Source organism: Acanthisitta chloris, unplaced genomic scaffold (assembly GCF_000695815.1).
Source record: "Acanthisitta chloris isolate BGI_N310 unplaced genomic scaffold, ASM69581v1 scaffold41551, whole genome shotgun sequence".
NCBI classification, from domain to species: Eukaryota; Metazoa; Chordata; class Aves; order Passeriformes; family Acanthisittidae; genus Acanthisitta; species Acanthisitta chloris.
Genome location: NW_008657287.1, coordinates 15990 through 37672, shown reverse-complemented (window position 1 = coordinate 37672; position 21683 = coordinate 15990). Strand labels below are relative to the sequence as shown.

At 35.9% G+C, this 21683-nt stretch overlaps 1 protein-coding gene across 3 annotated transcripts in view; it reads left to right on the top strand.

Moving 5' to 3' along the window:
- ATP2C1 (ATPase, Ca++ transporting, type 2C, member 1) overlaps positions 1-21683 on the top strand; it is a 43937-nt gene that overhangs the window by 12694 nt on the left and 9560 nt on the right. For 2 of the 3 annotated variants that reach the window (XM_009084645.1, XM_009084646.1), the window contains exons 2-18: positions 1137-1247; positions 2244-2360; positions 3906-3995; positions 6719-6754; positions 7600-7661; positions 8026-8134; positions 9971-10126; positions 10669-10737; positions 11458-11533; positions 12044-12110; positions 13199-13323; positions 14522-14619; positions 16082-16177; positions 16288-16377; positions 17627-17731; positions 19405-19561; positions 20555-20725. In XM_009084645.1, coding sequence (XP_009082893.1) covers positions 1137-1247; positions 2244-2360; positions 3906-3995; positions 6719-6754; positions 7600-7661; positions 8026-8134; positions 9971-10126; positions 10669-10737; positions 11458-11533; positions 12044-12110; positions 13199-13323; positions 14522-14619; positions 16082-16177; positions 16288-16377; positions 17627-17731; positions 19405-19561; positions 20555-20725 — 1735 coding nt within the window. Of the gene's footprint in view, positions 1-1136; positions 1248-2243; positions 2361-3905; positions 3996-6718; positions 6755-7599; positions 7662-8025; positions 8135-9970; positions 10127-10668; positions 10738-11457; positions 11534-12043; positions 12111-13198; positions 13324-14521; positions 14620-16081; positions 16178-16287; positions 16378-17626; positions 17732-19404; positions 19562-20554; positions 20726-21683 lie in introns of those variants that run through there. The other variant, XM_009084647.1, reaches the window with a different exon arrangement.

The window sequence follows — 21683 nt, the reverse complement described above, 5'->3', positions numbered from 1 at the left end:
AAAGCTTGGTAGCTCAGCCATTTTGTTGAGAATGTGGAGTCATCTTGGTCAAAGTCATGTGTTTGTGGGTTTGTTTTGGAGCAGCACTTAGGCTTAATGGTTTTCAGCCCTAAACTGGTGTTAGGTAGATGCAGAGAAAATCAGCTGTCATATTTGAATGCATGGCCAAAAGTTTGCCTCATGGAAAATGAAGGTTGTCATACCTTTCTTAAGGCATAAAATGTGGGAATCTGTATTACCATTTTGAAGTATTTATATTTTAAGTTTATGTATCCATAGAGGAGACTTGTACAATGCAGTAGTTATATCCTAAAGCATAAATTCACCTACTCAGATTCTGTGGAAGTATAATGCAAACCCCATGTCTGTGGTCTGCATGTTTGCATGCTACGTGTCTCCCAGTTAATGGAGGTGGGTGGTGTGGATGGCATGGTGGACAAGTTATGAATTGTGGGTACAGTAAGATAGTGAGCAGGAAGAAAGAGCATCACTCGAGCTTCTCTTTAGATAAGCAAAAATCAGAAACTCTGAATTTTAATTTGATAGCAAAGCGGGGCCGAACGATCAATGAGCTGATGAGTGCGATCAGTGTTCTTATTGGACTGTTCTGCAGTTGGCAACATTTGAAATTCCTAAAATTTCAGGAAAGCATTACTTTTTATAGCATTACTTGAAGCTGTTGTACTGTAGGTAAGTTTTATGACTTCATTTGCGTCTGTGCTCTTGTTTGAGGTTTTCTTTAGGCTGTTTCTCCTTTCCTTGTGTATGAGAAAATTTAAATAGGCCTGCTTAGACCACCTTCATTCATGAGTAGAAAACAGGAGCAGGGAGTAAAATTTGTCTGCAGCAATTACTTTCTAATCAGATATTGATGATAATGAGCTAAAGGATTATGAATACATTTAACTGTTAGAATCTGTCATCACTGAGCATGTTACAGAAATTAGTCTTCTCAGTTGCATGCCCAGTGTTTTCTTGTATTGTTGCAGGTGGTAACTGCATGAAAATAAGCTGAATTGCAGATGATTTTTTAAGTGCTACCTTCTAATGGCATTGTACTGAATTGCTCTGGTGTACATTGTTTGAAGTGAAATGTTAGTGCTCTCCTTCCCTTCAGACTTTGGTTTTGTTTCTAGGTTGCACGTCTTGAAAAAATCCCTGATGGTGACAATGAGACAATGATTCCTGTACTGTCTTCAAAAAAAGCAAGTGAATTGCCAGTTGATGAAGTAGCAAGTATTCTGCAAGTAAGTAATTTTTACATCTCTTAAGAATGTGCTGATGTTGCCAAACAATAAGTTTGATATTTCTTAAGGACAGATCTTGTAATTGAAAGTTGATGCATTATCATGCAGTTTGATATTAGCTATTGTCTGCTTTTAAAAGCATGTTGATTTTTAAATTGTTACTTGAAATGCTCTAATCTCGTAACATTTTCAGAAAAATGAAGCATTTAGAAGGGGAATGAGATCCAAGTGAAAATGTTTTGATTTCTGTATACCTTGAAGATTGCTGTTTGTTAATAAAAATCCTAAAGTCAATCTTTCTTTAGAATTCAGCCCTGTGGGGTTTTTTGTTCATTTCTTCGGGGTTTTTTTTTGTGTGGTGGTTTGGGTTTTTTTAATGTTATTTTTATTTTATTGCATTTCTTCCATTTCTCTATGGAATTCTTAATGCCCTGAATTTATTTTGGTACTCTCCGTTTTAAGCAGAGAAACAGGATTGAGAAAGGTACCCACTGACAGATTTATGAACCACTGAATCTGGGTTAATTTTCATGATAGATGGTCTTTTTTTCATCTTCTGTGTGCTTGGCTGCTTGAGGGAGTACACCATGATGAATGTTGGTCACTGACAGCTCAAGACTTTGAAGCTATTGCTGTCATTTGGCTGAGTAACTGAACTCCTGACATAATCCTCAAGAGTCTGAAGTATGCCTACAGTTTGGTTTGTTGTAGAGTTTTTTGCAGGGAAGATCAGCAGTCATTTAGAGACGTGAAATAACATCTGCTTCTGTAGTTCTGTGAATTTTTGCTTGAATTTCTTAAATACTGCCAAATGGAGTTTTAAAATAGTAGTTAGTTAGCTTTTATTGTTATACAAACATTAGTACCAGGCTCGTCTTTCTGATGCTGCCCAAATTTCTATAATCTAAGGCTATATATTTTGGTGTTGGAATTTATTTTGAAGTCTGTTTTTTCAGTGTAATTGCTGATTGTGTTATTCTTTGCATATTTTAATAGGCTAATCTTCAGAATGGCTTAAAAAACTGTGAAGTTTGTCATAGACGGGCATTCCATGGATGGAATGAATTTGATATTAGTGAAGATGAACCACTGTGGAAGAAATATATTTCCCAGGTGAAGATTTTTGTCCTTTCTGCCTTTTGGTTTTAATACTTTTCAGCAATTTTGCTCTTTCATTTCACTTTATTTAGCTTTTGTGCACATGAACATATTTTGATAAGTGGGAAAGGTCTAGTAGAATAGGAAATTGCAACTTGTATAATTTAGATCTAATATACTTACTGAAAAAGATTTTATTTAGTTATATGCTAATGTTTTGATTAAATGATTTGTTCTTGAACGTATGTTCATGGTGAGCCAAAGGTGCCATTCAAACTAGCCTGAGGGCTGGAGGAGCAGAATAGTTCCCTGTAGTCATAGACCTGAGTTGTACTGAGGTTAGACAAAAGTGCTTATGACTGTTGGTAAACAATTAAATGGAACATGAACTACGAATTACTTGATAGAGAAAGCAAATTTTAAAAAGTAAAACCAATGCCTTTGAACTGAGGGTGGAGGCAGGACCAGCCTTGATTCTGGTGTTAAGCAGAACTGGCAAGAGTCAAGTGTGAATTTTTCCTATCAGTGTGTTGTCTCAGATACATTTATCTGTATCTGATAAATACATATATCTCTCAAAGCACCACTGCTTTCTCCTGCCTACCCCTCCCAACCCCCAGCTACACAAGATGTTTACACAGAAGATTTTTTCCTGTGGGTTTGTAATGTTAAATGTTGTGGTCAATTCTTCTTGCACCTTGACTGAGCAGCAGTGCAACCCTGAAGTAATAAATGGTGGACTCTGTGTTACTTGGGAGTGACTAAAAAAAATCTTCAGTGCTCTGCTGATGGTAGCAGTGGGAACATCATCCCATACTCACTGTACTACTAGGTTTTTCCATGTATTGGGTCAAATTAGTCAGATGCATCAGAACACTTCTAAGGCATATTATCCAAGTCTGTTTTAGGTGAGATTTATTAGGACACAAATTTGTTTCGAGTGTGCTTATGAGATGTACTTTTAGAATGTTCTTCACTTGAATTGTTGGAATGTTCTTTTTTGTAGCATTTATCCAAAAAAATCATAGTGTTAGCAACCAGCTGTCATAGAAGCAAGATCCTTTATTATTTTAGCCTTAAAAATTGGAGGAAATTATATGATCTGAAAGGAAAACTTGTAGAACAAGAAATCGTGCTTTAAAAGTTAAGAAATAGATTGCTGCCTTAGTAGTGATGAGTTGCTGGGAACAGGATCAGTCTCTTACATCAAAGGCATTTTGAATGTATTTCAGGTTTCTTTTTGTGTGTTTAAGTATAGTATAAACAGTTATAGGAGATTTTCTTTTTTAATATTTAAAATGTGAATCAAGACATGTAAGGAACATTTATTTCCTGTTGCATATTGAATACAGTCTATTCAGAGTCTTTGATATTTAAAAGAAAACCCATCAAGTAAGCATCTGAACTGTACAGAGTTAGATTTTCTTTGCACTGGTGGGTTATAAATATTTTAATTGTGGAATAATATGTTTCAAAAATAGATCAGATGTGCTTTGAGGGGTAGATAAAATGGCCTTTCTGTCAAGAGTGTGACTGAATCACTGTTCTGTTTCATTTCAGTTTAAAAACCCCCTTATTATGCTTCTCCTGGCATCTGCAGTCATCAGTGTTGTAATGCATCAATTCGATGATGCTGTCAGTATCACCGTGGTAAGGAGCTAAATTTCTGTCTTCCTTGGGAGTACTTCAGAATGTGTGACCACATGTGCTTGCAAGTTCACATGAACGCCAGTTTGGGGTGGGATCACTTGATTGCAGTTAGTCAGTTTGATTTGTATGCTGTCATTGCATCTGTTTAGTTTGTGACTGGATTTGTTTGTTTTTTCCCCTTGATTGATAGCAGCAATACATATTAAAATACATCAGTGAATAATTTTCTGGCTGCTTCTTGCATCTTTTCTCTTCTATTGGTTAAAATGCCTGTCTTTAGGCATTTGTTCAGAGGAGCAATTTTTGGCATATTCTATGTACTTTTAATCTTAAATTGCGTTTGAATTTAAAATTGAAACTAACATAAGCCTTTTGTGAATTTACTGGAAAGATGTAGTCTTTTAAAACATGAAAAGGAAATGTAACCTGAACTCTCTGGAAATAGCAGAATAAAGAAGCTGAAATAATAAATTTTTTGTAGAAGTTTGAGTTAAATAGGGTGCTAAGATAGTGAGCCAAATATAATACTCATGAACATTTGCCATTGCAATTGACAGAGAAGAAAATTGTAATCCCTTTGCCCTTTTTGGGGTGATAGATGATAACTAAAAATCGTGATTTCTGTATGACTAGAGGCAAGTTGTAGCTGGGCTTTTGTGGTCTTGTCTGACCTCTTCACTTCCTGTGTTGAGTGTTACTTTTGTATGTAACTCAGGGTGACTGGAGGTCTGCTCCTAACCCCTCTAATTGTTTTAGAAAGAATAGTTGTATTTGGAAGAGAAACTGTGTGGCTTCTTAAAGAAAAGAACTTGCAATTTTGACTTCAAGTATAGTGTTAATTTGGAATAGTCTGTTGTGTTCCTAAGTTGGCTTTAGGTAAATTACTGTATCATGAAGTGTATTTATTTATCGTGACTGAAAGTTGAATTATGTCATGTTTCTTCCCTTGGTTAGTGCCCTTAAGTCTATTTCTTAATCTTCTTAAGCAAGGCAATGGGAAAACAACAATGCAGTTAGCATAAGGGAGTAGTAATTTCTGCATTTGTTACAGTCTGAGAAGGCATCTTATAAGAGCCTTGAGAACATTGGTACAAGTGTCTTAAAATATGGAGAAAAAGTGTGATTGAGTTAAAAGTTACCAGTTGTGGTTTTCGTCTAACTTCTGACTAACCTCTACCATTTAGTCTTGTTATTACTATGCCCACTCAAATATATCACCGAGTGAATATTTGGTTTACTTCATTTTCAGCTGATAGTCCAATTTTTCTGTGACTGTATATTTGTGCTCAGAGCCTTAGCAACAAAACTAATTTGCTGCTGAAGATCAATGACATACATTACTTTTGGTGGCAATGCTGTCTTGAGCTGCTTTTGCCATCCTTTTAGCTCTGTTGGTACAAAGGTATTGTAAAACTTTTTGATCTGGACAGGGAACTGATTAAGATTAAAAGAAAACTAAAATAATTACATACTTCTTTGCATTTGAAGGATATTGGCTTCTTGATGCAAGCCATTACACAGATGTGAGGTGAGAGACTGATGTGAGGCTAGGAATGCAGAGCTGTGTCAGGTAGCATGATCTGTAGATGTTTTTCCAAAAGAAATGTGTGTAGCTGTGGTAGAAATATTCCACGGAAAGGTAGAATATATATATAGCTATTTCGTTATATTCAGTCAGTGAGGCTAATGTTAGTATCACAAATAAGGCAGATTTACTGGATTTATGTGGATTTAGTTAAGAGTTTGAGAGACTTTCTTGCTTGCAAAATGGTAATATCTTGGTTTTTTTAGCCATTGCTGTGTGTACTTAAAGATTTAATTAATGGATGTTGTGTTATGGTTCTGTAAGAAATCAGTACAACAACTCAATTTGGCTAACAAATTCAGTTAGTGTAAGAAAACTCAGTTTGAGAGTGTATCAAAGGGGAAGAAGAGACTTACTTTACCACAAACTGATCTTTGTTATTTCCTGTAATAGGTTTCATTCATTCATTCACTTTCACATCACATGCTTAGAAAGCCCCATGATGTTTATGTTGGAGTGTTGTGACCAGAATCTTGTGTGTTATCGGGGACTGTCAAGGCATGCTGTTGAGGCCTTAGTACTTATCTTGACTTCTTCCCAATGAGCTAGTTTTTTAGCTTTTTTGTTTCGTATCTCTTGCATCTTGGCTGTTTCGGTAATGTCCTGTCCTGTCTCACTCTTTGTTTTCCTTGGTAGGATACTTTATGGCTTCAGACAGGTTCTTCAGCTTGCAACCTTATCTTTGGTCTTCAGTTGATTCGTTATCTTTCTGTTACCTAGTTATTTGAATGAAACCACACCTGTGATGCCCCCAGCAGTTAACCCTCACTCCTAACCTTTGTTCTTTTCATTCAGTCTTTCTATTGGTGTCATGGATCTCTCTCCACCACTTTCTCTTGCTTACTGTTAAGAAACAGGAAGCAGTTTCTAGTTTCATATCTAGTTATTAATCTTATTTTCAGTAAAATTGGGTTGTTGAGTTCTTGGACATAACAGAAACGGGTGTAAATAGATAATGGCATTGATTCTGTAACAGACCCGAGGGATACAGAGTAGTTTTGAGCACAAGACAGTTTGTTTCCAAATCGTATTGTTAATATGTAGTATTATGACTATGACTGAGCAAAAGCAAACAGGATTGTTTACTTTCATGGCCATTTGAAATTCTTATGTGTCACCTGCTTTTGTTTTCTTGCAGGCAATACTCATTGTTGTTACAGTTGCCTTCGTTCAGGTAAGACAGCTGTTGTCCAAATAAGATGATTGCTTTTATGTAAACTCTTTTATTAATAAGACTGGAATAGTTGTTTCGGTGCACTGTGCTGTGAATGGTTGAGTAATGAGCCTTCATCCAAATCTGTTCCCTTTTCTAAAGTGCATGATTTGTCCATATCTCAGCCATAAGAGTACTGGTAAAGAAGAACTTGAAATAATCAGTATAGAAGAACTCACATATTTAGCTTCATATAAAAGACTTTGAAAATGTAGCTGTTACTGCAGTTTTTTTCAGAAATGGAAAAAATTGTCTTTTAAGTAGTTTCCCAAGTCATATAAAAGCTGGCTTTGTTCTGTAAATACACAGCTTTAGTCAGGGTGTGTCCAAACCAAAATTGCCTTGTGTTTGTGCCTTGTATCTTTGATTACATTAATCCTGTAACCTGTTTATTGAGTTAGAAATGAGTTGTGTTACCCTAGTTCTGCAGGGGCTATGAACATGCCGTGTCTGCTGCTAACTTGTTAAACTGTAGAATTCAATAGTGTATCTGATCCCTGAGTTTTGAAGCGTTACTGAAAGTATTAAAGACCTGAAGATACTGAAGGAAAAAAGCAAAGGACCTCTGCTGTTCTTTCAGAAGAAATGCATGGTGGCAAATCTGTACATTTTTTCAGTATCTGGACTATGTTTGCTTCTTAAAGTATCTAATACAGAACTGTTGAATGCCATCTCTGATCTGATTGTTTGGAATATTACTTAATACAGCTCTGCTAATAAAATAAATTTCAGTAGATGTATCTTGTGTAACTTTCCCCTGTTTTTAAAATATTATCTGCTTTATTTTTTGAAAAATGTCTCTGCAGGAGTACAGATCAGAGAAATCTCTTGAAGAGCTTAGTAAACTTGTGCCTCCAGAATGCCATTGGTATGTAATTTTGTCCTTTCAGTCCTACATGAGACCATACTAAGTTAATTCACAATGAGTAAATGGAAGAGATTTGTCTGAACTTATTTTGTTTGTATCAGGTTCTTATGCTGACACAGAACACACGTTGCTTTTGCTCACTTTAAAGATTTATTCTATGAGCCAAAAAGAGCATTCCATTCTGTTGCCTGTCTGAACCCTTCAAATGATGTTAATGATGTGCAAACCCTAAGAAAAAAGCAACAAATTAGAAATATTTTTCTGGAACCAGTAGTATTGCAGTGGGTAGTCAGTGGTGTGAATGCTTTTCTCAGGCAGAAGGCCAAGAGAAGACATTCTTACTGCTCTTTGTTTTTACCTACAGTGTACGAGAAGGTCGGGTGGAACATACACTTGCAAGAGATTTAGTCCCAGGAGATACAGTCTGCCTGTCAGTTGGAGACAGAGTCCCAGCTGATCTACGGTTATTTGAGGTATATATCTAATATGGATTTAACATTTAATAACTTACCTTCCCTTCTGTCCTACCAAGAAGGAAAGGTAGTTGCTGAATGCTGAAGTGCAGCAAGTGTTCTTGTTTGGAGTTCACTGCTATCTTGGCAGAAGAGTTGAAGCAATTACTTTCCAAATATAATTGTGCATTCTTAACAATGTATGTAGTTTCTTACTGTAGGTCTTGAGAGGAAAGAATTTTTCAATTCCATGTAGCAATGTATTCTTGAAAATTGTATTTTTCTTTTCCTCAATGCAAACATGTAAAAACATTGTCTTCATTCTGAATGCCAAGATATTTTGGCATCTGGTAGCAGGTGGTTTTCGGTCTTTATTTACTTTAAATTTTAGGGTATAGTTCCAGTGTTCTCCTATAACAGAATATTAAAAAAAATTGTGAAATTGTGTTGGTGTAATCTTTTCTCTCTCACACTTTTTCATCAGTGTGTGTTGTTATATCTCCTAGTTTACTAAATGCTTAACTTGTGTTATTAGCACTGGTGGACATGCTTGAGTTGAAGCAATGGCACTAGAACAGTACTAAGTAGATTCTCTAAAAATGAAGTGGAATGTGTGTGTATATATGAATTTATATATTCATCTTGCTTATTTTGATGATTTTGGTTGAGTAATGTCATGTTGCTTTTCTATCAGATTGCCCAGTGTCTGGGATGTCTGTCAGGGTAAAGTAGTTTCTAGATATGAAGATCTATAAATCCAGTTTATCCAGAGCTGGTGCTTAGTTACAATGTTAATTTGATCAACAAGTCTAAACAAGCTAGGTTCTGACACACATTTGTGGCACTCCTGAGAAATTAGTCTGGTGTGTGTAGTTAGTCCCTGTAGTATAGTGAGTGCTTGAGTGGGTTTGGTTTTCTGTGGCTGCAAACACTTTCTGCTTCCCTCAGCAATTGTATAGTCTCTGCATTGTTACTAATCTGCTGTTGCAGCAGCACCTACTTTCTTGCTCATATCTGATAACATGCTATGATAGCAAAATGCTTGGACCTCCTACAGAGGAAAGCAGAAGTGGAATTAGAAGTTTCCCAGCTGTCTGCAGCCCTATACCAGATGAAAATGTTTGCCATCCTTTACTCTTGCAAATTATTTGAAAATAAGAACTTGTCATCTTATTTTCATTTTGTGTCTACTGGGCACTGCTACAAGTGGTGGGTTGTAAAATAAACCCCAAATATATGGCGATAATATTTTCAGAGAAAAAACCTAGAGTTCTTCTGCATATTCTGATTGATGCCATCCTAGAAAATAGCAGAAGTGGTAACTAGGTACTATTTACTTTGTGGAGTCATTTGTATATGTGAGAAGTTTTTTCTTTACTGATCTAATTTTGCAAGGACAATCTTGTTTTTCAAAATGTATTTGAAGACCTTTTCTGGCCTAAGTTTTCTGTATGTTAATGAATGGTCCATCAAGTTTTATGACCATCTTCTCTAAAGCCAGACTACCTCATCAAGAACTAGCATACCTATAACAGTGTAGGCTTTAAACACAATTCCTTTTGGTAGTGGTGATAGATGTTTTGCAGCTCATGGTTGAACCTGAACAGCAAAGTTGGCATCTTTATCTTCCATATTGGACTATTCTAAGTGTGAGCTTTTTAGGACTGCTGGTTGCTTTGTTGATCCTTAAGATATGGTTGATATTACTGCTCCTTACCATATCAATGGTAAGCTTACACCTCATTACCATATCAAAAAATTGGTATATTTTTAATGGTCAGAATTGTGTAACTTATGTTTATACATCCAGCTACTTATAAAACATAGTCATGCTTTTTACCTATTTCGTTTTCAAAGGCTGTGGACCTTTCTATTGATGAATCCAGTCTCACAGGTGAGACAGCTCCTTGCTCTAAATCTACAGCTCCTCAGCCAGCAGCAACCAATGGAGACCTTACTTCTAGGAGCAATATTGCTTTCATGGGGACTTTGGTCAGATGTGGAAAAGCAAAGGTAAGATCATATTGATAGAGAAGATTTTTTTCCATGTTTCAACTATCTGAAGGCAGTTCTGATTTTTAAAGTTCATCTCTCATTCATTAATGGGATACTCTGCAGAGCTGTTTTAATAAGAAAGCTAGGGCCAGGAGAGCTCAAATTTATAGGGAGCGGATGATGTGAACCTTTTCTGTCTAGGGTGTGGTGTTTTGCTTCTAGAACTACATTTGCATGTCTGAAAAATTTCTTAACTAAAACCACATTTGTGGCCAGTGTTAGGTGTTACCCTGTTTGAGTTTTGTTACTGGTAGTTAGTAAGGTCTTCAGCAGTGCACAGAATAGCAATTTGTTTCACAGAGACAAAAAAGTTTTTCGGAAAATTTCCTGACTTGTGACAAGAACTAATTTTATAAACAAAGTTAACAGTTGTAGAAGGCTAAATGGCATTTGCCTGCTATTTGAATCAAAGCTGTCAAGAACAAGTACTAACATTAAAATTAAACTCAAGATTTGAATTGGCTTTATTTTTGTGTTTGTTTGGTTTTTGGTTTTTTTAGGGGATAGTTATTGGAACGGGAGAAAACTCTGAATTTGGTGAGGTTTTCAAAATGATGCAAGCAGAAGAGGTAAGAGTAAATGTTTAGAAGCAAAGATGTAGTTTGTAAGTGTATATGTCATTCATTAAAACTATGAATTTTTTCCATAGGAACTTAGTTAAACATAATTACATTGCTTTTAATATTTTTCTTTCCTCTAGTGAAACAAATTTTAGCTCTTGAACATGAAAGTAGTAATTGGATTCAGTGAAACAAAATATCCATAGCTGACTTAAAGATGTTAACTGTGGTAATAATATTCTGAACCTGTCTAAATATTTACATAGCTTTTCTGTCTGGCTAAATTGAATTTTTGCAAATGATTAAAAAAGTCCTTTTGAGAGATAATTGGCCTTCCAGGGCTGTAATGCTTCTGTTTTGAAAATAATTTTTATTCTTGCTATGAGAAGCTTTTTGGTCTTGGAAGAAGCACAGTGGCCCTTAGTTAGTATATTGTTTTGGTTTTTTTTCAGTGAAATATTTGATAAGACCTTTTATTTTAGGTTTGTTGCAGATATAAAGCTCACAGAGAAAATTTCTAGTAAATTGTTCATTTCATTGAAGTGTTTTTGAATCTCGTTGAATTCTGTGAAAGAATAGTCTGTTTTCCCCAAGTAAATGTGTGGAAATATTGGGTATAACTGCATCTTATTCACTGGCAGCGTCTTGAAATCTGTGAAGTAATGTGTGATACAGTTCATGCTTTTTAACTTGTGTTTGTTAACTGCTGCATCTTTGCCATTCATCAAGGCTCCAAAGACACCTCTGCAGAAGAGCATGGATCTCTTGGGAAAACAGCTTTCCTTGTATTCCTTTGGTATAATAGGTAAGATAATTTATGTAAAATAGTTGCAAATTATTATCTAATAGAAACTAATGTGCAGGCTTGGGAATTAGAAGGCTTGATCTCTTAAAAAAAATATTTTGGCTCCTGATTTTGTTGGTCACTTTGAGTTCATGTCACTAGTCATCTGAAGATTACTAATGTGACATAACTCTAACCATAAGGGTGTTTACTTACTGTTTCCTGCAAATATATTCTTCTTACTTTTTGTCCTCTGAAATGCTTCCCTTTAAATTGCAATGTGCTTTGTATTCTGATTCAAGGTGTGCATAAGTGAGTACCTCACTGTTGGTATGATTGGGCAACTTGACTCACAGGTACTTTATTCACCTTTGCCATACTAATGGGGCCTTGACAGTGAAAGAAATAATAGTTTTTATAGGTAGCACAATGATAAGCTTGGTTTTGGCTATTTGAGTTCTTTTTCTTGTGCCCATGAGGCTACAGTGCATGTTGGTTTTATATTTATCCCAACAACTGTTTTCTTTCTAGGAGTTATTATGCTAGTTGGCTGGTTGCAAGGAAAGCATATCCTTGATATGTTCACAATTGGTGTGAGGTAAGATTTTTGTTTTTAAATAATGTAGATCATGTATTTACAGCAAGTGTCTGAAAGCTGGTGATCTATTTTATAATATGCTTGCACACACTCTGCTCTTAAATTCACGTAAGTAATTCAAAATAAAAATGGAAAAGCAAATTCATACTTATTTTTAGTGATGCAGTATGTTCCTGTCCAAACTGTGCATTTGTGTGGTGATTTCTGAGTGTCTTGTGGAACACCTGCAAACAGTTGGTAGAGTTGTACAGTTTAAATTTTTTTCACTGAATAAATAAAATAACTGTAAGCAGCATCTGACAGAGCTGAGTTACTGCAAGCTTCTTGTAATGTAGTTCATTTTCTAGCATATTATGCAAACTTAATCCCTGAATGTTTGCTTATAGCAACGCTGGATTTACATGGTCTAACTCTTTACTCTTAGGGAAGTCACAGAGTTACTAATTATATGGACAGTGTGTAAGGCCAAAGTGTTTCTTTACATGAGAGGATCAGACCCTGGAGATTTACCCTTTTGTGGAGAGGAAAAAAGCCCCACCAGGATCTGCTTCTTTGAGCATTGCCTAATAAGTTATTATGATCTTGTTCGCACTGTCATCGAGTTTTTCATTTGTTTGGTTTTTAAATGACCTTCTGTGCCATTCCTGCATTTAGCTTGCAGCCACATCATGATCTGGCAGTAGCAGCTGTGCATCAGTGGTAGCTTGAAGTGGTGGCATTTCCCAGTTCTGTTTAGTGTTGACTATATTCATTCTTCACAATCTGGGCTGCTTTGCACAGCCCTAATTAGTGTTTAAAGTAGGCAAAACAGATGAACAATTGATTCCTTCTTCTCTCCAACATTTCTTCATACTTTTGCATAAATAATGAGTAGAAATGATTCAAGTTATTTTATTTGTTACTGTCTTCAGTGGGTATCTTATAATGAATGGTATACAACTAGAATCATGTGACAGCTGCTTCCTTTCACTTTTAACCTCAGTGACCAGGCAGCTGCAGGAACAATGTTTTGATCTGTAAATGCATCATTACTATGTATTCTTCTATGACATTCCAAAAACAGATTTGTACATTTACTTTCATTACAGTTTGGCTGTAGCTGCAATCCCTGAAGGACTCCCAATTGTGGTAACAGTGACACTGGCCCTTGGTGTGATGAGAATGGTGAAGAAACGGGCAATTGTAAAAAAACTGCCAATCGTTGAAACTCTAGGTATGACTAGGCTAACTCAGAGATAGTACTTGGATGCAAATGTTAGGAAATCAACAGAAATATTGATGACTAATGATTAAAACAAAGCAGGTATTCTTATTCTGCTAGCAGTATGGTGACGTTTCTGTTTGAATGTGCATTGCACAGTAGGAGTTCAGGTAGATGTTTCTGTAGGTCCTCTTGACAATTGTTTTTTTAAAACTGAAATAAACAGTCACTTAATAGCATGCCATGCTAGCAGTATACTAAACCCAGTGACTGGGTATATGAAGCCTTTATACCTGTTTCTTTTGAGGCATTCTTAATAAATAAGGCTTGTAAAATGCTTTTTAAACTAAAAATTTTTGCTGCAAATTTAGGAATGATATTGACAGCTGAAAACAAATCCAGATTTGAATATTAGAGAAAGCCTTTTAATCATAATGCACCTTCAGGATGTTATGCTGCTCATATTAAAACTTAAAATCAATTAAAAACATCAGTGCTCAAAGACATTGTGTATGCAGCTTCAGTCAGAGAAATAGAAATACTAAAGTAATTCTGGCTTATTTTGAATTTGCATTTGAAGATTGGAAATAATTTTTCAATGCCTCTAGCAGAGTTTCATTAGTGTTACAAGGGTTTTTGCTTTTGCAGCTCCTGCTGTCATGTCCAAAAATTTCAAGATACTGCACCACTCTTTCAGAATATCCATTCCTGAGTTCAAAAGGCACATATGAATTTTGCATTTCTGTAATCCTTTCAATCTTAGTAAAATTTTCAGATTTTTTTTTTACTTGTATGACAAGAGTGTTGTGACTAGTGTTACGCGGATGTTGTACTGTTTGATAAAGAATGGCTGCTGTAGAGCAGGCTCTTAGTTTTCTCCCTCACCAGGAATCACAACTGAGATTTCAGTAATGTAGTTTCAGATACAGTGGAGTAAAATAAGAGAGGTGGTAAATGGAATGTTTGGATGAGTTGTGAATTTGGGATTTTAGGGGTTTTTTTGATTATTTGGATGAACTTGCGAAGAACCTTATACAGTTGTTCGTTAATAGTTGAAAATTGTCTGTTCTTTTCTTAAATCTCACTTCTTTTTTTTCACAAAGACAACTGCAGTATTTCTAGAAATTTGCTTGTCTTGAATGCTTTTGTTTTTGTTAGTTACATTGTTCTAAACAATCATTGTCTAATACATGTTACTTGGTTATTTCAGGTTGTTGCAACGTAATTTGCTCAGACAAAACTGGAACTCTGACAAAGAATGAAATGACTGTTACTCATGTATTTACTTCAGATGGGCAGCATGCTGAGGTATGGAGTGGGACACTTAGGCTTGAATTGGCCTTCTTACTTTGTTGTGTGTAGGAGCTGAAACATGCTTGAGTGTATTGCAGGTAAAACATCTGTTAAGAAAGCATAAATTTGTTGCACCAAACTTCTGCCCCTCAGCTTTCAGCTATTTCTGTTCTTCAGTTCATTTGGTATTGCAACCTTGAGCTGTGTTACCCAAGCCTTATCTGGTTACAGTAGAAATTTTTGTACAGTATGTTAAGTTCATAAATTCCTTGATGGCTGTAGGTCACAATAAGAGACAGATGCTGAGATGCAGTACAAAGGCAAGTTGAGAGCTTGTGTTTTTCTTCAGTACAGAAAGTTGAGGCTATTTTGCTGTTTCAAGTGAAAAAAAAATATTTACGTGTTACAAAGATTTAAGATGGGGATATCCAGCTTTTGCCTAAAAGACAGTTTATTGTGTGAACCCTTCATACTGAATATGTACTGTCATTCTTGCTTTTTTTATAATGGATGGAGTTGGAGGTAAGAGTGGTTTTTGATGTTGGGGAGTTGCAGGGAAAGACCGATGTAAATTCACAAAAAAAAGCAAAAGCAGCAAGAATGGAAAAGCAGTGAGATGCAGAACTGGATGTGGGTTCATGGGAGTGTTTTAAACAAGTTATTAAGTTCTCAAACTCCTCGATCAGGGTTTTGTTTCCACAGCACAGTTGATAGAGGATCTTTTTGTAACTATAAATACTGGCATTGTTTCCTATTATTTTACATATATTTTCTTATATATCCTGATAATTATTTTTCTATTAGAATTCTATAGGAATACTGTGATTGCTTTTTCTTTACTACTAGCACAATTGCATCTGGGTCAAATCAGCTCTTTTTTTCCTAATGGAAGGAAAACTTGAAATGGCTGTGAAATATATAGCTAATAGCTGTTAATGCTGTAGACATGAACACATTTTTAGGATCCTAGTGGGATGTCTGGGTTTTATGCACTAAAAATACAATTTTAGTGGTCTTAACATCTTCCTGAGGTCTCAACTGAGAGGCTGTTCAACTGATTTTTTCTTTACTGTATGAAAGTAGGACTCTGCTCTGTGCTTCCATTCCCTTGCAGGGGTTATGCATTATTAACCAGGGTAAAGATGAATAGGAGGAAAAAATTAGAAAGCAAAAGAAAGAATTAAAAAGCAAGCATGCCTAATGCTTTAAGGAAGCAATATACACTGCATTTATATATGCTAAGGAATAAAATTGGTACTTGTTAAAAAAATTAGTCTCTAATACATTTCATTGAACTCACTTGCCCTCAGAGTTTTGCTGCATTAGAAGCTGAGTAAGAAGAATCTGTGCACACTGAGTAAAATCAGTCATTGAGTGGCCTTTTAAAATTTTTCTGTAGTTCATAGAAAAAGCTGAGAACAGTTTGTTAACCTGGTGAACATTACATTGCATGCTGCCTTTGGCTGTTTGTTTGCAGGTTACTGGAGTAGGTTATAACAGGTTTGGAGAAGTGATGCTTGATGGTGAAGTTATTCATGGTTATAACAACCCATCCATTAGCAAAATTGTTGAGGTAAGACCTTGGCTCAGAGAGGTGAGTTTTCATTGATGATGTAACAGAAGAGCTTTGTATGGCATTTACTTTGTGTTCTGTTTTCTCTCCTTTCCTTCCTCAACATTTAGGCCGGTTGTGTGTGCAATGATGCTTTGATTAGAAACAACACATTAATGGGGAAACCAACAGAAGGGGCTTTAATTGCACTTGCTATGAAGGTGGGTGCTTGATGGTGCTTTTTGGGTTTGTGTCAGGTGGGAGGTGTGTAGAAATAAGTTGTGGTTTTGTTTTTCTTATTTTCTTCTCCTCTGGGTCTTGTAGATTTGTATTGCAACTGCTCATCTCCCATGTTTCTTTGTTGTAAATCTTGGGCATTCTGAAGGATCTGAAAAAATATTTAGGACTGAAGTAAAATCTCTATTTTCATCTTTGTGCACTTAATAGTGTCTTTTTAGCTGCCACAAACTAATTTACCTGTTGAATATTGACTGTGCTGTCTCTTTCCCAGTTCTCATCAGAAGCAGTGAGAAGTTCATAACTGATGTATTGGTGACTGCAGCATTTATAGTGCCCTTTAGGTACACAGCACAGCTAGTTTGAATTGTGAACACTGTGATTAAGTGTTTGGGTTTTTTTCTTTTGGGCGGGGGGATGTTGTTGGTTTTTTATGTAATGCTGTGACACACTCATTACAGCTACTGAGAAATGTAGCAAGCACTTGATTTAGCACTTCATTTCTTTTTTGTCTGTGATGGTGAATGACCTGTTGCTGGAAAGGGAGGTAGTCAAGGAGCTGTGAAGCTCTATAAGTACTAAGAATGGTTTATAGCAGGCTGCAGCTTCTGAATTATCTTAAACTGACATTTTCTCTTGGAGCTGGTTAAGGGTAGAGCATGGAATGCAGCAAATTGCATCAGGGCTGGGGAGAGAATAGTGTTTAAAATAAAATGCATTTTGTCTGGAGTCTTCATGGTTAGTTTCAGTTTAAATTCTTGTGTGGTCCTGATCACTAGAAGAGTGTCATTTCAGGTTGGATCATTCAAACTTAAACCCAGAGACTTTCCTTCTCCAGACTTTTGCCACAGTCTTGTGTTACAATTTTGTAGGCACTTCCAGCAGAGAAATTATATAGAAGATATTAGAAAAAAATGAATGAGAGTGATAGACACTTTTTGTCAAACCAAGAGCTACATTGCTAACCATTGCAAGACTTGTCTTTGGATCGAAGATGGTAAATAGGGTTAAATGATCTGACTCATTCTGAAAGAAGCTTTTAGGTTCTTCCAGTGCTAGTTTGTCTGAAGTCTATCTAAATTGGAAAAGTGTAGGCAATAGCAACTTTGGAGATGAAACTGGTTTTTAACTAAGTGACGTTTGTTAACTAAGGCATCTCAACAAGTAGACAAATTGCATAACTGTTGAAAAGAAAAGGTCCTGACATTGTGGTGGTACTTCTGTTTTATGCAGATGGGTTTAGATGGAGTCCAGGAAGACTACATAAGGAAGGCTGAATATCCTTTCAGCTCAGAACAAAAATGGATGGCTGTTAAGTGCATTCATAGAACGCAGCAGGTAAACTTCAGACATTGTTTCCTTGTGCACTTGGCTCTGTAGAGAGGTTATCTACCTTGTTTAATATCCTCATTTTTCCCACGAGAAGTTAATGGTAGGCTGGCAGTAGTGCACTGTCCTGGAAATATGGTTTGATAATAGACACAGCTTTAGCTTCAATCTCTGAAGTAGAGATAAGGAATCACAAGAAATTATTTCCATAAAAGGTATACTGGGAAATTATTTTAAGTATTTTGAAAGCTGAGACTTTGAATATATACCTAGTTGGTTTTCCTTCCTTCTCCACCCTCCTCAAACATCTAAAGCAATTCTGCCAGTCTTCTGCTGTTTCAGTGCTGCATAGTTATATAATGAATTAAGAGCGGGAATATGCATTGATGTTCAATAATAGATGTTCAAATTTTCTTTGGTTTGAAAGCACAGGGTTTCTGGTTTTAATGCAGACATCACGTCCTTAGTGTTGACAAATTTTATTGATGTCGGCAGTGACCTGGTTAATCAATACAAAACAATACTTCAGCCTCTTTTTCTACCTTCTGGTGCTTTAATATACATATTTGCATTCATGTTTAATTTAGACCACCCTAACTGTTTTGGTTAGAAGTATTGACATAATCACTACCAGCCTGATAACTGGAGCCTTCTAGACAGTATACTCAACAACAGGCCTTACCCTGGGTTCATGGAAAACTTCCTAGTACTTTTGACCTAAACCACTGTCAGGATTCTTGACAGTGTTCAAGTATCACAGTAAAATCTTTGCTTTGAAAACAAAGCATTTGACTCCTTTTATCTTTATGGATTATATGGTTGATTATCCTTGTCTGTATAAAGAGTGGTGAACAGGAATGGGTATGAGATTTTAATCCATGTAAGGATTTACTGTGTCTGTGTTTTGGAATCAGCAGTTTTATAAGATTGTTAAAAAATTGGTCACAAATTTAAAGGGCACATAAATTATTTGAAGGCTGAGAAAATACAGTGGGTTTAAAAACTTAGAATTCTATCAGTTAAGCCTGTAATGAAAGATTGAGGTAACTTGACGACTGTGCATAAATACCTTCACAGGGAAAAAATAGATGTATTAAAAAAAGAGCTTTTTAATTCAGCTGGAGAGCAGATGAGTGATCACTGACTGAGGAAATTATGCTGAGGCAGCAGTTCTTAATGGATAAGGGGGGAAGGGAAGGAATTAGTTGATTCGCCATTGGAGTTAAGGTTTTGAGGTAGGTGTTGGATTCTCAGTCCCTTGATATCAAGGCTAGATGACTATCTGGAAGAGTTGTTAGGCTTGGTACAATGATGCAGGTGATGTTTAATGGCCTATGCAACTGATCTGATGATGAGCTAAAGGTCTTTCCAGGTCTAATGTTCTGTGCAGGCTTGATTTCTGTCCTTTTAAGTCTATAGACTGTGACCCACAGTGTCTAATGTGTATGATGTCTACTGAAATGACATTGATTATTGGCTTGGCTCTTTTGACATTGTTACTCTTGAACATACACTGTATAAAGATACTCAAAAGAACAGATTTTTAGGTTTGGAAATGTGACTTTGATTTGCATTATGGCCTGAAGCCTCTTAACAAAGCACAGATATGCCCATGTGTGTATGCACTTGTGTATATCTACTGATATATACAAATGTGTGCACATAACAATTCTTCCTTTTAGGACAAACCTGAAATTTGCTTTATGAAAGGTGCTTACGAACAAGTCATCAGGTACTGTACATCATATAACTGTAAAGGACAGACCCTACCTCTTGTCCAGCAACAGAGAGAGCAATACCAGCAAGAGAAGGCATCTATGGGCTCTGCAGGACTTAGAGGTAAAGCTGTTTGTGTCTCAAAATAACCATTTTTTTAAAATGTCACTGCTTATTGTTTAAAAACCAAACAAGAACAAGTAAAAACAGTAGGAATTTTTTTGTAGTTCAGTAAGTGCCACTGGGTTGTTTAGTTTTTCAGCCTGTATAATAACATGATTAAACTGCAAAGGGTGAGAGAAAGCACTGTTGGTTCCTGTCATCTATTGCATGTGACTGTAACTGTACATTGCTACTGAATAGCTTCCATACTTCAGTATAGATGTCTGTGCTGGTTTATTTTTTAGTGTGAGCTTTGGCTCCTGCTGCTTTCATGAGTTAGGCTAGCACAACTGATTGCAGAAGATGCCATTAGAATCATCTTTTATGTTAACAAGCTGTGTAGAATTATAGATACAACAGGATATGCTAGGACTGGTATCTCTTTGTGCTGTTTTGTCTGGACAGTCATTCTGTCTGTCTGTCAAAGAAATCTAGGGTGATGTTTTGAAGAGAGTGATCTTGCTTTTTCCTTGAGACTGTCATTTAAATATATTTGAATTAAGAATCCTACTGTAAGATATAAGATATTTGGCATGTACTTAATGAAATCCACTTCTCTAAAAGGAAGGAAAAACAAAGCAGAAAATAAATACATTAACTGTTCCTCTCTTTCATCTTCTTGCATAAAAGAAATGTACAGGGAAATCACAAAGACAGATGCTGTTCTCCTTCCACATAGTATAAACACTTTCATCTGAGAACAAATAGGAAAGTTATCTTTAAAGCTTGGAATATGAGTGTTCGGTAAGAAACTCTTCAGAAGACAGGTGTATACATAAATAGGCTGTTCTAATACTCAACAGACGTTGCTACCAAGGTTTAAAAAAACCCAAAGTTGGGATTCCTGCCCTTTGCTTTATGCTAGTTTACTAGTTTGAAAAATTGCATTAAATGCTGATGTAAATGTTCATTTTAAATCTTAACAGTTTTTTTTTTTTATTTGTCTTCCAAAAGTTCTGGCCTTGGCTTCTGGTCCTGAGTTAGGACAGCTGACTTTTTTGGGGCTTGTGGGAATCATTGATCCTCCACGGACTGGTGTGAAAGAAGCTGTTACTACACTTATCACATCAGGAGTTGCAATAAAAATGATTACTGGAGATTCACAGGAAACTGCAGTTGCCATTGGTATGAATAGTCCACTTCCTTTACTTTCTGTACTTGTTTTCTGCTTAGCTAATTGCTGTGAAGTGTGGGTATTAAGTCTTCAGTGTTTGTTAGTTCTGTATATTGGGTTAACATATTGCAGAGCAGTATGTTATGTTATGTGGAATTAGCAGGGGTTAAAAAAACCCAATCAGAAACCCCCACATGCTAACCTGAAGTGATATATTAGTTTCAGCTTAAACTGTAGTTTTTCTTATTTGGTTAATATGACTTTTGCTCTTTGAAACTATGTATTTTCTTACTGTGTTTTGTTAGAACATATACTTGATTTCTGATTCTTATACCCCCAACACTGCCCTCCCTACACTCAGCTTTGGATTCCTGTCTTATGGCAACAGGAAAAAAGCCTAGAAAAGCCAGTGACAAGGAGTACTGATGTATAGCACTTCAGTGCTGTCCAGTACTGTTTTGTCCATACTACTAAGTTTGAAGTTTAAGTAAATATTTAAACAAATGACTTAATGTCTTTTTACAATGTAATACATTAAAGTACAAGTACTTTAGCCAGAACATGAACTCTTTATAAACAGGATGATGAACAGTTGACTGTGTACATAATAAATATACCCCCATGAAGAGTACTTTCTCAGAGGTTTTTTTTGCTTTGTCTCCCTCGTGTTATTTTTCATTTTCTATCTTGTAAATGAAGAGTACTTTCTCAGAGGTTTTTTTGCTTTGTCTCCCTCATGTTATTTTTCATTTTCTATCTTGTAATTTTTGAACTGTGAATTCTTTGAGAGGACTGAGATCTTGTGTTTGTTTATGTGTCACCTGACATGAACTACAGACCTTTAGACCTAAAAAGTCTAAGCAAATAATATCTGATTAGAACAGACTTTGTAGCCTGTTGTTGTTACTTAGGAGTTCAGATAATTTACTCCAATATACTGAATCAATAATGTAGTAGGATGTTCTACTC